Source organism: Papaver somniferum, chromosome 7 (genome assembly GCF_003573695.1).
Source record: "Papaver somniferum cultivar HN1 chromosome 7, ASM357369v1, whole genome shotgun sequence".
Lineage (NCBI taxonomy): Eukaryota > Viridiplantae > Streptophyta > Magnoliopsida > Ranunculales > Papaveraceae > Papaver > Papaver somniferum.
In genome coordinates, this window is record NC_039364.1 from 197,475,672 (window position 1) to 197,492,734 (window position 17,063).

General features: G+C 35.7%; 1 protein-coding gene across 1 annotated transcript; it reads right to left on the bottom strand.

Moving 5' to 3' along the window:
• Positions 1 to 12,907: 12,907 nt before the first annotated feature.
• On the bottom strand, positions 12,908 to 14,858 carry LOC113295775 (AAA-ATPase At3g28540-like). Its single transcript, XM_026544100.1, has 3 exons — positions 14,132 to 14,858; positions 13,546 to 13,793; positions 12,908 to 13,207 (listed from the first exon to the last, which is right to left on the bottom strand). Exons 1-3 carry the CDS (start codon positions 14,856 to 14,858, stop codon positions 12,908 to 12,910), a joined length of 1,275 nt encoding a protein of 424 aa, XP_026399885.1.
• Positions 14,859 to 17,063: the final 2,205 nt, after the last annotated feature.

Below are 17,063 nucleotides of genomic sequence, written 5' to 3' on the forward strand. Positions count from 1 at the left end.
ATGAATTTTAGTATGCTTGAGTGCAAACTCGTGTACATCAATTGGAATTTTGCATCAGGGTACTTCCTCCTGTAGTCAATGAGAGTATGCCAACCAAGGAGATTCTTTAGTGCCGTCCAAGGTTCTGCATAGATATCTAGGGTCTGAAGTAAAGGTTTTGTGGATACACCTCTGATAAACCTTCCGGAGACGACACTCCGCCACTAGGGCCACCTAGGGGTTCAAATGATTTCTATTTTCTAGAATAAATTTGCTCGAGGACTAGCAAATAATAAGTTTGGGGGTATTTGATAGACACATTTTTGTGTCTAAGTTGTCCTCAATTTTCTATATTGATAGCACTCAATTTTGTACTAATTTTGGTATTTATGTGTTTGTAGGCATGTTTGGGAAATAAACATTTTTGGAAAATTCGGATTGAAAAGTTGATTTTGGCACCCGGAGGGCGCATGTTATTCGGACTCTCACTTTTGGATAAGGGAAACTCAATTACTAAGGGGCACCTTAGTTGGGACCCTGCTAATCGCACCCCGTCACTGGTTAAGGGGACTCCATCTTCTTCCTTGATTTGAATAGAAAACTGGCGGGAAAATCTGGCAGTAACGAACCAGAATTAGGGCTGAGTTTTTAGTCGTGATTTAAAGAGACTCAATCACTGGAATTTACTGTGGTTATTCTATTCGGACAAACAGGGTTGGTAAGAGTGATAGAAACGGTTAAAATTGGCTGGATATTCAGATAAATATAAACATAGGAGTACGAGATATAATGGTTCAAATTTACGTGATTTTCTGTGGAAGATTTGTTGGTGATTCCGTGAGATTTTCTCGAGGATTTTAATTGGAGATATACTGTTATGCTGAAACAGGATCGGTAAGTCATTTGGATTCAAGGAAAGAAGAATATTTTCACGGTTGGAGAAAAACAGGACAAGAGGATATCTCGAGTCTTCCATGAGTCAGTTGAGATACGTTTGGAGGATTTTGTGTGTTGAGGCGACTTATACTGGATAAACATACGTGCAGAATCTTGTTTGGAGTGTGCTGAGCTGTAGATGATGCGTGAAGATCAAAGAAAAAGAAAATTATTCCCATGCAGCAGCAGAAAAGGAAAGAAGATCAGATAGAGTTATTACGCGTGATCTCTCAGCCCTGTTGAGTATAAATAAAGTTTTGAGGTTCAGGGAAGGGGGGAGAGTTTGGGTAGTTGAGGGGACCAATTGGGAAGTTGCAGTGAAGAACACAAGGAGTTGCAGAGAAGAAAACCAGAGAACAACAAGCAAAGACAGTCGCATAAAGTGTTACCTTATCTTTCAAATTCATTATCTATGTAACAACTTTTGCAACAATTATTTCGAATTCGCAACAGTTTGCTAGGGTTTCTCTGTAACAGTTGGTTTTGTAACAGTTATCCATGTTACAAACTCGCTGCATTATATTATTTCCAATAAAAACACCTTTTGAGCGATGTTTATATATTTTGGGTGTGTTTGCGACATGAGGAGCTAAACCCCAACACCGGGACGACGGAAGAAGCCATTCTTCATGTGTGTGGTAATTCTATTTAATTCCTTTATGACTATTTGCACTATTATAATTGATTTATGATTTTTCTTGATTATTTGTGATTTCGTTAGATGTCGCATGCTTAGTCTTAGGTACTTTTGATGCGTCATGCTTGTGATTTACATATAATTCATTACAGAATCTACCTTGGCAAAGATTTAGAGTCGATGTTTCTTATTTTTTGAGCTTTAATTGTCCGGAATTAATATTTGAACCGCATGAATGTGAGAATTGGTGGAATCCCGAGTCCCAGTCATCTCTTCATCCCGTCACGATTTTTGTATATAATTTTCTTATTTTCTTTATTAAGTCTTAAAACAAATTCTCAACAAGTCTGAGTGAACTGACAACCTTTACCACTATATAAAATTCGATCATAACTCCACAGGGCCAATGTAGTGCAAGTGAAGCACTACGTTGTAAACACATTTGTCTAAGGGATGAAGCTATTGGCCGACACAATGAAGCTTCATTAATGAAAAGGCAAGACATGGCCAAAGTGACAGATGCAACATGCGATGTTGGCATAGATGCATATCCATGGAATTGAGTTGGCCCAAACTCAAGGATGATGCAAGAAGATTGGAATAGATTAGTCTATGCATTAGTTCAAGGCAGGTCCAAAGTCTGAACAGTGCAAACAAGTTGGCAATGCAAGAGTTGCATTGTTGTTGTCAAGCTAATTGGCGTAGTGAAGCATAAAAGGCGCATGAGTAACTAGAGTGAGCTTAAGGAGCTGGCCCCGATGTTTGAAGCTTATGAATTTTCCGTGCATGAGTTTAGAATGATAAGCATGCAGGGCCAAGAGGGCTGGACGTTGGTGCAAGGCAGAATCCAGTATGCCAAAACAAGTGGCGCAATACGGCTCAAGTGACGGTTGCAAGTCAGTTACGAGTTTCGTAGGATCAAAATCTCGCAATGATAATGTTTCAGCGAAATTATCAATGACACAGCATAACAGCGTCGCAGAACAGTTTCAGAAATGATAGAATAAATGACGTCATCTAAGATCACGAGAAAGATGTGATAGTCCTGCGAAGATTAGAGAGTTTGTGAAATTAACAACTGTAAGGTTGCGAGAATATCGCAGATCATATCCGAAAATAAAGGACAGATTAGTTGTCATCCACTATGTATTTTCTTATAAATAATCGTTCGAGTTGTAAAGAGAAGGGGGATCCTTTTGAGTAAGAAACAAGTAAATAGGAGAGAGAAAGTTCAGAGCAGAGATCATTCTTGAATTCTTTATCTTTCTTGTAAGAACATTCAAATATTTATCAATAAAATTAAGAGTGTAAACCTAGAAATGAGTTGATCAACAATGAAATCATATGAGGGGTGTAGTGTAGGATTTCCTGCAACTACAAGTTTCACAAGCATGCCAATGATGCATGATGAAGAGAAGCGGTTATAAAGAAGTTTATAAGCGTGGGAGAAGAGTTCTAAATGCTAGAGAACAGGTGTTGGATGAATGGCGTGAGTTAAAGGAGAACTGGCTAGTTGGCACAGTTGTTGGCGGTTACATAACGGCTTTATGGGACAGATGGTTGTCCCATGCGTGTGTAACGGTTATGCACGGTTTGGCCAAGTAAATCTGTTGTATAAATAGTCCTAAGGCTGGGAAAATTCGGCAGGCTTGCATAGATAACATATGTGAGAGTGAGTTTTCATATGTGAGTGAATAGGAGAGTTTTTGTAACACTAAGGCTTGGTTCAAAGGTTAACAAGTCTTTGTAAGTCCCCAAGTGGGAAAGTTTTGTATTTATTCCCTTTGATGCAATAAAAAGAGTTAATTGTGTCATGTTTTAAGTGTTCTTGGTTGGCTAATTGTTGTTTGTAAAGTATGGCAAAGATTGAATGTATTATGGGGTGCATTTGATGAGTTTAAGTGAAGAGAAAGAAGGCTAAAGACTTCCGCTGGTAAACCTGAACAGTTAGTTGTTTGTATTGGTACAAACTTATAAGGCTGAAGTGCAATTGGGTGAAGCTATTCACAGAACCATTTGTATTGTCGGGTTACACTTTCGCAGAAAATTGCTGGGGCATTTGAAGGTGTGACACAAGGCAAGGTGCAGTTGGCTTGGCATGGTGGGGCCAAAGGTTTGGCATGCCATTGGCGCATGTGCGGCTAGCATGGTTAGGGCCAACGCAAGGTGCGGTTGACTTAGCTTGGTGGGGCCAAGGGTTTGGCATGCTATTGGCGCATGGTGCGGCTAGCATGGCTAGGGCCAAGGCAAGGTGCGGTTGGCTTGGCATGGTGGGGACAAGGGTTTGGCATGCCATTGGCGCATGGTGCGGCTAGCATGGCTAGGGAAAAGCCAAGGTGCGGTTGGCTTGGCATGGTGGGGCCAAGGGTTTGGCATGCCATTGGCGCATGGCGCGGCTAGCATGGCTAGGGCCAAGCCAAGGTGCGGTTGGCTTGGCATGGTGGGGCCAAGGGTTTGGCATGCCATTGGCGCATGGTGCGACTAGCATGGCTAGGGCCAAGGAAAGGTGCGGTTGGCTTGGCATGGTGGGGCCAAGGGTTTGGCATGCCATTGGCGCATGGCGCGGCTAGAATGGCTAGGGCCAAGGCAAGGTGTGGCTGGCTTGGCATGGTGGGGACAAGGGTTTGGCATGCCATTGGCGCATGTCGCGATAAACGTGGCTGGCATGGTTTGCCATTGGCACAGTGGTGCGGCAAGCATGGTTGGCATGCCTTGGTGCGGAGATGTGGCTGGCATGGTTTGTCATTGGCACAGTGGTACGGCTGGCATGGTTGGCATGCCTTGACGCGGAGATGTGGCTGGCACGGTTTGCCATTGGCACAGTGGTGCGGTAAACGTGGCTGGCATGGTTTGCCATTGGCATAGTGGTGCGGCTAGCATGGTTGGCATGCCTTGGCGCGGAGATGTGGCTGGAATGGTTTTTCATTGGCACAGTGGTGCGGCTGGCATGGTTGGCATGCCTTGGTGCGGAGATGTGGCTGGCATGGTTTGCCATTGGCACAGTGGTGCGGCTGGCATGGTCGGCATGCCTTGGCGCGGAGATGTGGCTGGCATGGTTTTCCATTGGCACAGTGGTGCGGCTGGCATGGTTGGCATGCCTTGGCGCGGAGATGTGGTTGGCATGGTTTTCCATTGGCACAGTGGTGCGGATGGCATGGTTGGCATGCCTTGGCGCGGAGTTGTGGCTGTCATGGTTTGCCATTGGCATAGTGGTGCGGCTGGCATGGTTGGCATGCCTTGGCGCGAAGATGTGGCCGGCATGGTTTGTCATTGGCGCAGTGGTGTGGCTTGCATGGTCGGCATGCCTTGGCGCGGTAGCATGAGAATTAGGGTTTGGCATGGATGATGTAAGTCAATGTTAAGGGTTTTGCCGTGGAACATGACCCATGTAAAAAAAAGGTACCCCGGTAATTCTTACGTAGGCATGCTGATTGATTCAATAAATGTGCTAATGGTCATAGTGACGTCATGTCGGATGTACAATTTTACGATTTTAATCCTAAGCTAAAAACCACCATCAACACTACCGAAGACAAAAGTACATCTTTGTCTCATGATACATATGTCCCTTTTCACATCCGTTATATGAGTCGGTACGTCTAACCCTCATTACTTCAGGGTTCTTTCCATTTTCAATTTTGCTAAATTTAGCTTAATTTGAGAAATTTCTTTATCTCAACAGGACAAGAAAATCTCACTACACATGTCAACCACTTACTTTAGGTTAAATAGATTACTAATGGTAATTCTCTTGTTGTCATACTTTAATATATAATGTTTCGTTAGTATCATGGGTGAAGTATAGAAATGGAAATTTTATGACTCATATCACTTTTTGTGAGTTGTTCCACAAAAATTGGATAATATGTGATTTTATTTGAACGTATCTTTTGAAACTACCGACTCTTTAATAGTCGAGCAAGTGGATTACATCCCACAGAACATTCAAATTTGGGAAGAAAATATCATGTACACAATAATGGTGCTCAATTACTTCTAAACTTCAAATGTTGGAATTGAATTGGTACAACCAATTGAACAAAAGAAACCATCAACTATAGCCAATATCATACTCAAGAGACAAAATAACATTAAGACCAAAATTCTCAATGATCGAGATCAACAATCATAATTTAAGTTGACCGTTTACGTGATATGGACTTATTTTATAAAAAAATAATTAAAGAACCAGGCATGTTTTGAAAAAAAAAAAAAAAAAAACCCGGTATGTATTTAATTTTAAAGCCCACATTAACTTAACATTAGTTACATACCTGATGCTTTTGTTCCCGTTGCGCAAAGACGGAACCAAAACGAACTTGATCACCCACGCCCCAGATTTGGAACAGGACAAACTGCTGGAATAGAGTCGGACCGGGTTGGATGAGACTGGATGGGGTCGGACCGGATTGGGATGGTTTGGACTGAACCATATTGGGACTTTTCTTCTTTTCACGAATCAAATCAGAACATGATCGACTTTTCCTTCGACTCATGTACTCGGAAGGATTCAAAGCGGCGGGGATTAACATCACACACGATGCAATCGCAACACAAACATACACAGAGTAAATTAATAATTATTATAAAATAGATGGATTTGCATGGATATATAAAAGTAAAATTTTAAAAAAGAAAAAAAAACAATAGAGCAAATTAAGGGATTAAAACAGTTTATGCAATCGTTAAAGCATAGTAGGAATTACCAATTGGTACTATTCTTATGGGCCAGATTAGTGGCAGGTCCACCCATTAAGAGTTCAATAACCGGAGGTCCATAATTAAAAGAAAAAGGAAAAAATGACCAAAATTTTTATTCTCAGGTCCTATACACGTGCGGAACCAATACGATGTATTTTAAAAATTCCCAAAACACCCTCCAGTATATAAAAGTACAGGAACCTATCTCTTTCATTTCAATTTATTTTCTCAATTTGTGTTTCAGAGAAGAGCTCCGAAGATGAAATCTTTTGAGATTCTCGCTCGATTCGTGAATTCAAACTCATATCTTGTAATTGGTAGGTCGATTTTCTTATTGCTACTCCTCAAGTTAGTGAATTTCATATTTGATTGTGTTTTTAAATCTAAATCGTCTTGATCTTTCTGCTACTCATTAATCACTTATATCATCTTGATCTTCCATAGTTGGTGATCTTTTCGATCTTCACATATATATGGTCCTTTTTGATGTTTGATTAAATTTTCAATCTCCATACTTAATTAGTTCATTTTTGTGAAAATAGTTCAGATCTAGATGGAGAATCACGTTTTTTGTTTATTTTGTTATGAGATTTGACTATACTAGTTTCTTTTTGTTAGTTTTAGATTATTTTTTTCCAGTTTTTTTATGTATGAACCATCGGTATGTATATGTCGTACTGACAAAATATCTAATTTTTTTCTTAATATCATGTAAAATTCTTTTGATTATGTTATATACGTAGATTCATTATTAGGTTTTTGAACTCAATATTAAGATGAGATCGAGATTTAGTTATTGAGTTCGGTGATTTAATTGTTAATTTGTATTTCAAGAATTAGGTTTTTAATTAGAAGAAGGAAAGATGGTGGAAAGGGGGGAAGAAGAACAAGAGTATAATAAGAGCATTCAAAGAATTGACGGTTTGTATTTTATGTTTTTCTTTTATGTTTTTGATCCACTTCCTTATAAACTCACTCATGGTTACTTAGTTTTTTGTGTTTTTTTGTTGTTTGAGATTGTTTGATCCGCCAGTACATATATGGTATACTGAAAATAAATGCTTTTATTTTGTTTTGCATAGATTCATCACTTATTTATATGATCCAGTAGTACATATATGGCGTACTGGGAAAAAAAAGGTTTTTGATTTAGTTATATAGATTCATCATTTGTTTTGACATGCAGTTGAATTTTAGGTTGTGAATCAGCACTACATATGTGGAGTACCGAAATAACATGATTTTTTTTGTATTTATGCAATTTTCATGCTTGATTAGATGTATTATGTTGAAATTTTTACTAGATCTGATTATTTTAGCTTCATTTTGTTGGTTTGTGTTTGTTTTCAGTTTATTACACTACATTAGCTATCAATATATATATGATGTATTGTTTTAATTAAGGGTAGGTATCTTTAAAATATAGACAGGTATCTCTTTTGTATATATGTTTGTCATTTGTCTTGAAATCCCTATTAATTTGTTTATTTTTTGGTATCTTTAAGATATAGACCCATATTATGTATGTTTACAAATTTGTATTTCTTCTAAACTACGTAATATTTTTTGACTGCGGTTTAGCTCATAAATATATGAATTTACTTTGTAGATTACTAAACCTAGTTTTAGCTATCATGCTTTCATAGTGATTGTGATCCGGTAAGGAACATGTTTCTAATTATATTCCAATAGGTTGTATCTATGAGTAGTTGTCTATTCGTTTGATGGTATGCTGTCATTTTCGTGTCTGGGTATTACCATTTTTATAGAGGAGTCCTCTTGAACAAGCAAAATTGGCTGAGAGAATTGGTAATGTTATTCTCTCTTATTAATTACAGTACACCATGGTTATAGGATGGTGGTGTGAAAAATGTTTTACGGACTGAGTTGAGTGCATATTCGATGTAATGAGAATATATTGAGTACATATTCGGTATACTCAAAAATCAGATGCTAGTAATCCCCACACTACCACCCAACGCAGTATGTTCAAACTAGAATAAAATATAAAATATACAATACATAGCAGATGTAATGGATTTTCTGAGTAGTGCATAACAACTATATTGGATTTTCGTATTCAAGTAAAAAAAATTTACTGCATACCCGTCTTCACACTACTACCAATGCAGTATGTTCGAGACTAGAATAGAACATACAATACATAGAAGTTGTATTGGATTTTTTGAGAAGTGCATAACAATTGTACTTCAGTTTTTGAGGTTGAAGATGTTTCTGATATTGCATTTGTTTCTTTCTTTACAGGCATGGAGAGATAGTCCTTGTAGTTCCTGCCTAAATGCTTTCTACATGGATCCGAAAGTGCAGCAACAACATCTCAATGTGTACTAAAGTTGTATTCGGCAAGCCTCCATACACAGGTTCGCCTAGAATTACAATATTTTAGAAATTTGATTAGCAAGGGTAGTAATTTTGTGAAAGAGTAATGTTATGGAGTACTAGCTAGGTTTAACCTTCCAATGTTGCCACAATCCTAAATCTCGTTTAGCTTACATTTGATGGTCACAGTGAATATATATGTGTGTGTGTGAGTGAAGCCAATATGTACTGATGATTGTGGAAGGAAGAATAACCATCTTATCATTACGCATAGGTTTTGGATGGAATTAGTTGTGTTTTTGAATGCAATATCTGTTAGGATGCTTAAATTCCACTGAAAATATGAGTGTAGTCAATATGTACTGAAAGTGGAGAACATCCCTCTTAATATTATGAATAGGTTTTGTTTTCATTTCTTTCAATAACTGAAATATTTTGTTTTCTCTTTAATAATGTCCAGGGAACATCACCAATGATGCTAAACAAGTTAAGCTGGGGTTTGGGAAGAGCACTGGGTATTACTACAGGTTCACTTGTGAAATTATGAAGAACGGTTTTAAATACGTGGAGTTAAAAGTGAATGAAAATATTTTATGTTTGTGTTTTTTTCCAGATGTACTCATTTTTTGTATACTTTTCTCAGTATATATTAGATGTACTCATTTTTTGTATTTGAAGTTTTTCTCATCGTATATCAGATGTACCCATTTCTTGAATGTGAATTTAATCTGTATTTAGGCAAAAACACTTGATAGCTTTTGCTCAAGTATATAAATTGTTAGTTGATATCGATATATATTTTAGTTTTTAGTACAACCAATTTATGACATTTCTTAATGTACAATTTGTATTTTTAAGCACAATTAATATGTAATTTCAGTACAACACATACATTCTGTAGGATTATACTGTAAAAATCGACATAGTTTTTGTTTTTGTTAGCCATAACATACTAATGGAATCGAAATCTATAGAATCGTCGAATAAAATTAGTATTATTCATTGTATTACTTATGTTCTTCTACACAGTTAAACATAAGAGTAAATAAAATTAGTTTACTCCAACATTGCAGCTACATTAGCAACCAATATATACATCAAGGGTCCAAGATTATAACAAAAAAGAAGAATAGAAGATAAAAAATAGGAAAAAAAAATTAAACATAAAACTAGATCTTCCACTCCAGTGCTACCAATACCAAGACCACCTCCAACACTGCCACTACTAAACTATGTCTCCCGGCACCAATACCTGTCACATTATAAAAGTTAGTTTCATGTCAAAATGAGTATGTAATGCAGTTGAACAAGATCTAAATAACTTCCTACTGGATTTCGTGACAACCTTACCTGCAAAATTAATTAGTTTTGTTTCAGTATAGCATTTATGTATTGCACATTCATAGTTTAAGCATAAACATATAGTTCTTTTTATAAGTATGGGCGTTATGTACTGGAAACTTATAGTGCTTCACACACCTACAATTATATACAAAAGCATATTGTGATGTTCAAACATTGTTTTTTATCAGTACGAGAGATATGTACTTACTCATACTATCTAACAGGTGTATATACAATCATAAACGAAAGCATAAACAAAGTTTTTCAATGAGTAATGGTTATGTACTACAAATTTATAATGCGTGACACACTTACGAATCATATAATAGTTGCTATTTAATCAGTATGGAAGTTATGTATTGCCAGTAAATAATGTCTAAAACATACACAATCACATAGGTAAGCATAAACCTGGTTTTTTTTTTATCAGTATGTGAGATATGTACTCAAATCCATATTGTCTAACAGATATACAATCATAAATGAAAGTATGTTAATGCCTATTTCATCAGTATGCGAGATATGTATTGATGGATCATTCTCTCATAAACCAAAAATATCAAGCGACAATGATTTTTTCCAACATAAATTTTTTTCATCAGTATAGCAGATATGTACTGGTAGATCATGGTCTTTGGAAGCAAAAATAACAAGCTGCATGTTACTTTTTCATGATTGTTTCTAGCATAATCTATTTTTTTCACCAGTATAAGAGTTATGTACTGGTGGATCATTGTCTTTGAAACCCAAAATAACAAGCTGCATGTAACTTTCATGATTTTTCACCAATATGTGAAATATGTACCGGTGGATCATTGTCTCTTAAACAAAAATTACAAACAAAACTGAAATAAAACATATCTAGTACCTTTCTTCTGTGAAGTCGATACTCCTTTGTTGGGTTTTTTTGTTCACGGATTTGGTTTTCCGTCTTGATGATTCTTCAAAATCACTTTCTTCTGATCTAAGAGTAGTAGTATCTTCCCGTATTTCTTCTTGTTCTCATTTTCTCTAATTTTTTTTGACCTAGATCGAGTCTATGTATTTTTCTGAAACTTTTCTGACCTAGATATGAAATTAGGTATCGGAAATGATATACGAGTGATTATTGATGATTTTTTGGTTGTTTGCTTTATATGATTCAATTAAAAACATTCAATTGAACGCTTCAATATGGATTTCATCAAATGATTTCCGGTTTTGATTTACGTTTTATATTGTTTTTTTTAATGGGTTTTGATTTTGCGATATTGGTTCTGTGGAGAGGAGAAATAGGATATCGGGAGAAGGAGGCTGCTTCACACGTTTTGTTAGAAGGGCAGGAATGTCTTTTTCATGTTTCAAAGTAATTTGTACCTCCTAATAACAATAAAATCCGGTAGGACTCTATAATAAATAACTAGATGGGTTTTGGACCAAAAAAGAAATTTTTCTAAAGCATATGGGTGACATCAAAACAATAGAGCAAATTAACAGATTGATGTTTTATTATAATAACCAAGTGTGGCAGACAAAAAGGTGGTGATACGGTCTATACATATATACATATTACTAAAAGGAGACGTTACAGTCAATTAATTGCTCACTCAATGAAAAATTTAACAGATTCAAATCTAATTTAAGAAAAAGAAAAAGATTCTAATAAGACAGAAGTTAAAATCCATTTGTAACTTCACTTGTAACCATGGATGGATCATTATAATAATGGCTTATACATGGATGGATGATCATTCACTTGTAAACATGGATGGATCAATAATGGCTCATACATGTAACATAGGATGTGTCTATCTAACAGAGAAAAATAATAATAATCATGTAATGGTATATAACTGACATCATGTCTACCTATTATAGATCTGATTAAAAAAAAAATTCAGATTATGGCAAACAGAACAGACAAACATATTTGTCAAATCATATGTGAAGTAAAAAGGATAATCCTTGTATCATCACGCATGTGAGGATTTAAAAGAGCAGAAGACGACATCTGGTAATACAGTCAACGGCAAAATCATGTACATACAAATATTGTTGAGATTTCATTTCTAATATTATTAAAAGAATCAGATTGGTTGAGATATACCTAGACTTGATTGTTATGAAAAAGGCGGAACCAATTAAAAAAAAATCCATTTTTGTTTAGGGAGGAGCTCGTGCTTCTTTTAAGTCCAATTCCATCATAATTTTGATCCAGGAAGATTACTGATAAACGGTACTTGAAATTGATGAAGGAGGTAAGTCCCTGTTTGTGATTGCGGAGAATGAGAGAATAAAAATCAAGGATTCCAACTTTAACTCTATGACAGAGTTCGTGCTGATGACGTTTTTGCAGTGGATTATGGAGAAGAAGATAAAGAGACAGAGAAGAAGAAGGATTTCTTATTGATATGAGTAACCCTATTACATATCTATAGTATCCTTTATATACAATAGGAATAAAACCCTAGCTATTATATTGGGTTGCACATCCGTGGGCTAAAGCTCTACAATAGAAACAAAATTATTGTCCCAAGTATTCATAATCTCCGTCTTCTCAGTAATCAGAATCATTAGAACCCAAATCAGAATCGTCGGACTCAGAATCAGAGTCAGAATCAATTTCTACATGGTCGTCGTCCTTTTCTTCTTCTTTGTTGAGATTATTAGTCCCACATTGTTGGGTTATCTAAGATCCTGCGGTTTATAATCTCTTAGGGCCTCTCCACTTATTGTCAATTGGTTTTGAGTTGGATGCACGTATTCTAACATGGTGCCAGAGCAGGCTATTTGTGTTGAGTCATTTGACCGCACTTTTACTCCCGTCACCCGATTTATTTGTCCACGTGTTAGACCCAACGAGGCTACACGTGAGGGGGCGTGTTGAGATTATTAGTCCCACATTATTGGGTTATCTAAGATCCTGCGGTTTATAATCTCTTAGGACCTCTCCACTTATTGCCAATTGATTTTGAGTTGGATGCACGCATTCTAACATTCTTTAGCATCATTACACCCCTTCAAATTCATATTTTCAGAATGAACTTCTTCTTTTTCTTGTATAGTGGCTGCTTCTTTTTTATTTTGGTCAATGGTATCTTCTTTGTTCATCAACTCCAATCTCCTCTTCAATTCTTTAACCAAATTTCCTAAACCAATGTCTGCGTCATCATCACAACTCATAAGAAACTCTGCAACATCAGCTGGCGTGATTCTAACGAACTTCAACAATTCTTTAACTTCATTCATAATCTCATGTTTTTGGATTTGCAAATAATTCTTAGCCAAAACCTTAAACGATTCAAAATCACAAAAAGAGAGATGAATATGTTTATCTATTCAGACCAGGTCTTAGTAATGCAGGGCAGGAACGGACCCAAAAAGTTTTAATTCATTTTTCAGTCCGGGCTAATAGCCTTGGTCGAGCAAACATTTCACTTTTTTAGGCTTATTAGCTATGACGGCTACCTGGGCTAAAGCCCGGATTAGTCCAGCTGTAGGTCCGTCAGTGATGCAGGGTCGAGCTTTTTTTAATAATTGGTTGTAAAAATTATCAATCTTTCGCCACCACAAGAAGACCAAAGTCCATCCACAAAGTTTAGAACATCTGATAAACTTATGTCAATTACTTTCTTTTTCTTTTCTTTATCAGCTCTAGAACTTCTTCCCTTATCATTATCATCGTCATTTGTATTCTCCTTTTCACGACTTGAAAAATCTTGCGAACAATCAATATCTTCAATCACAATCACTGATTTACTTTTAGTTGCAATCAAGAGATTTCTCAGATGACTATTGGTTTTAACTGCTGTTAATTCCATATCATAGATATCGAATTTGAGGTAATTAGCAACGGCATCAATCAAACTTGTTTTTCCTGCAAAAAGTAAGTATTAAGAATGATTTTTTCATGCAAAAAAAAAAAAAAAAAAAATCTGATTTTGGCGCCTGTTTGTATTTAGCGGCTTAGCCCGTCTGACATTCTAAGTGCACTATGGAAATGGGCGACATAACCCAGTTCAACTTGAAACAAGTGAAAGAAATCAAGAATATTTAGCATATACATGTATCCCTCTCCAACTTCAAACAAGTGAAACGCAATCAACAATTTATAATCATATATATACGCAATCGATGCTAGAGACCACAAGACCAAATATCAAACTCATAAGCCTAAGCCGTGAAACAATGATAATAATAAGATGTGTATAATACCTGTTCCTGGTGGACCATAAAGAAGATACCCTCTTTTCCAAGACCTTCCAACTCTAGTGTAATACTTTTTTCTGCCCACAAATTTGTCCAAGTCACTTTTAAGCTCTTGTTTAAGAACTGGATCAATCGCGATAGCACCAAACTTCGAAGGATGTTTAAAACGTGAAACTCGTGTCCAAGATTCATCACTCTCACTGCGATTGGTATAAATGTATTTCCCTCGATTCTCAAACTGAACTCTCTTGACTTGTTTCTTTATGTAAGGTAAATAGCTTTCATGCATAAATGTCTTATACTTTTGTTGGGCACAAAGCTGAAAATATATTTTTATTTTCGTCACGTAGTACGAAGTTTCATCTGATTTCTCCTCTTTCAGAATCCACGTGAATGCAATATCTTTGTAAGTATCAGTAACGATACCATCGGGAGCGATCGTGTAATTGGTTTTATTCGGTTTTCCAATAGTAGTTGTTTTCATATGATTAATGGAATCAAAACACTTGGAACTAAGGTATGTCTGGACGTCAGAGAAGCCATCAGTACCATAACAACCACCATCAATATCAATTGTGAACTTTTCCTTGCGGATATATGGTAAAAGCCAGTAGAATATATCTCGAATAAATTTTCGGACATAAGGTGGTAGCAATTCCTGAAAAGCTGGTCTAAGAAACATTAATGTTCCATAGACTGTATCCAAAGATTTCAAATCCATCTCGAGATCCATTATCGTTATCTCTTCTTTGTGATAATAATTCTTCTTTTGAAATTTGGTGACAATAATGATACAATTTTAAGAACCGGTGACGACGAGAACTAAGAATCTATTGATAGCATTAGAGCATCTCCAAGAGAAGGTGCAAAAAATCCTATGTGGATTTTTTATTTAGTCATTTTATTTATGGAGTCTACACATGGAGTAAATATATGACCTCATATTTGAAAAACCATCTCCAACAGTGAGAATTTCAATTCTTAGAATCAAAAGAAAATTAGTTAAAAATATGACGTGGAGGTGCAACCGGAGGTGTAGATAATACTTTCATGAACATATTCATATTTAGTAATTGGTCCCTCCTAACTTGTAGGATCCTACTGTTGGAAATGGATTTATACCAACGGGGATCTAAAACCCTATATGTCACTAAAAATAAATAAATCCATCCTCTGTTGGAGATGCTCTTAGAGTTTCGTAGAATTTGGAATTTAAGGAAGTCTAGAAAGCTTTATTAAGCGTGAAAGACACGTCAAGTAACTAAACACGTAAGTAACTAAAAACCGGGTATACTAAGCTTCAAGACCCCTCTTTTTTTCTCTTATTACGAAGCCCAAGGTAATTTCAGGATTATTTCGAAACCCATAGGGGAAATATCTGGTTCAAAGCAAAACTCATCATTAAGATGATATATATGTGAAGCCCAAAACGTAAGATCTATGGCCAAGAATAGTAGTTTTAATTAGATTAGATTTATTTTTCACATTTTCAAATGGACTAACTTAACCTTAATTAATACTCCATCAGTCCCTAATTAGTTCAGCCAATTGTAATTTGCACAATTATTAAGGCAAGGAAAGAAGAGGAGTATGTTTAAGTATTTTTTATAAGTACGCCCTTATGGACAATAACTTGTAAAACTTCAAAATGATTTATCTTTTAAACCATACCATGGTTTTTCGTAAACTTTATACCGTTGAAAAGCATTTTAAAACACCTACTAACGAATATAAATATGACTATCAAATTATATATATTTCTTATAGTAACAATAATCAATTAAAAGGGTAGTTTTAGAAATATCCCTTTGATTAGTGAAATGGCTCATCTATTTGTGGGACAAAATTTGAAACCAAACAGCTCAACTAATTAGGGACGGAGGGAGTATATTTTTAGAAAAATCGGTTGATTATCTGGTCACTAGTATGCGTTTTTTGTGGGCTATATTTGTAGGTAGTTTATCTGTTTCTCTTTCCTTTTCAATATTCGATTTCATCCATCAAACCTACCAGACCAAAACCATTCGAATCATTTTCACTCAAACACACACCTTAAAAACTTTCTTAAATGCTTGAATTTTGCCAATGGAGGCAGCGACAGTGTTGAGTGGAGATGTAAGGATATTTTGGTGGACTACAGATCTTTTCTCTTAAGAAGTAGTAATTATAGGGTTGTTTATATTAATCGTTCTAAAAACAAACTAGCAGATCGGCTTGCATGTCGAGTTAGGAAGTATTGTATTAAAGATGTGTGGATCTCTTATCCTTCTTTTTTGAACAATTTGGTTAGGAGGGAACCCTTGTTGAATGCTTATATTTCTCTTTTAAGTTAATATAGTTAGGGTGTTTTCTTAGCAAAAAATAAATGCTTGAATTTTAATTCTAATTTTCTATTCTTTTCTAGTTTTCACTACCATGTTTCTGTTACTCTTTTTAGTTACAGATCTTCTTTTCTTTTTAAATATTTATTCTTTATAATCTCTATCGCTATTAGTATAGAAAATTTTCATCGTGATCAATAATCAATTTTGTAAAGAAGGAATTTTAATGACAGCATCCGTCGTGAAAGATAATTTAGTGATGATAATTGCAATTATCCTTATTAAAACGGTAATGTAGTGATTATAGTTGCAATTTTTCTTACTAAAACAATAGTGTGATGATGATAATTGCAATTATCCCAAAAGGTGATAATGGCGAATTTCACAAGATATGATAGGCAGAAGTTAAAATTTTCAATTATCACTGGTTGCAAACTTTTGAAAATTAAAATTTTCACACTTTATTTAAAGAAAAAACGGATATTTTCACATGTCGTCTCAAGTTTTTTGTTATTTTATTTTTTTGTTCTTTTGCTAAAAATAGAATTTTCATCAGTATCTACGGACGTTAATATGGGTGAAACTGGAGTTTTCACTATTGAAAATTTTGCCAACTC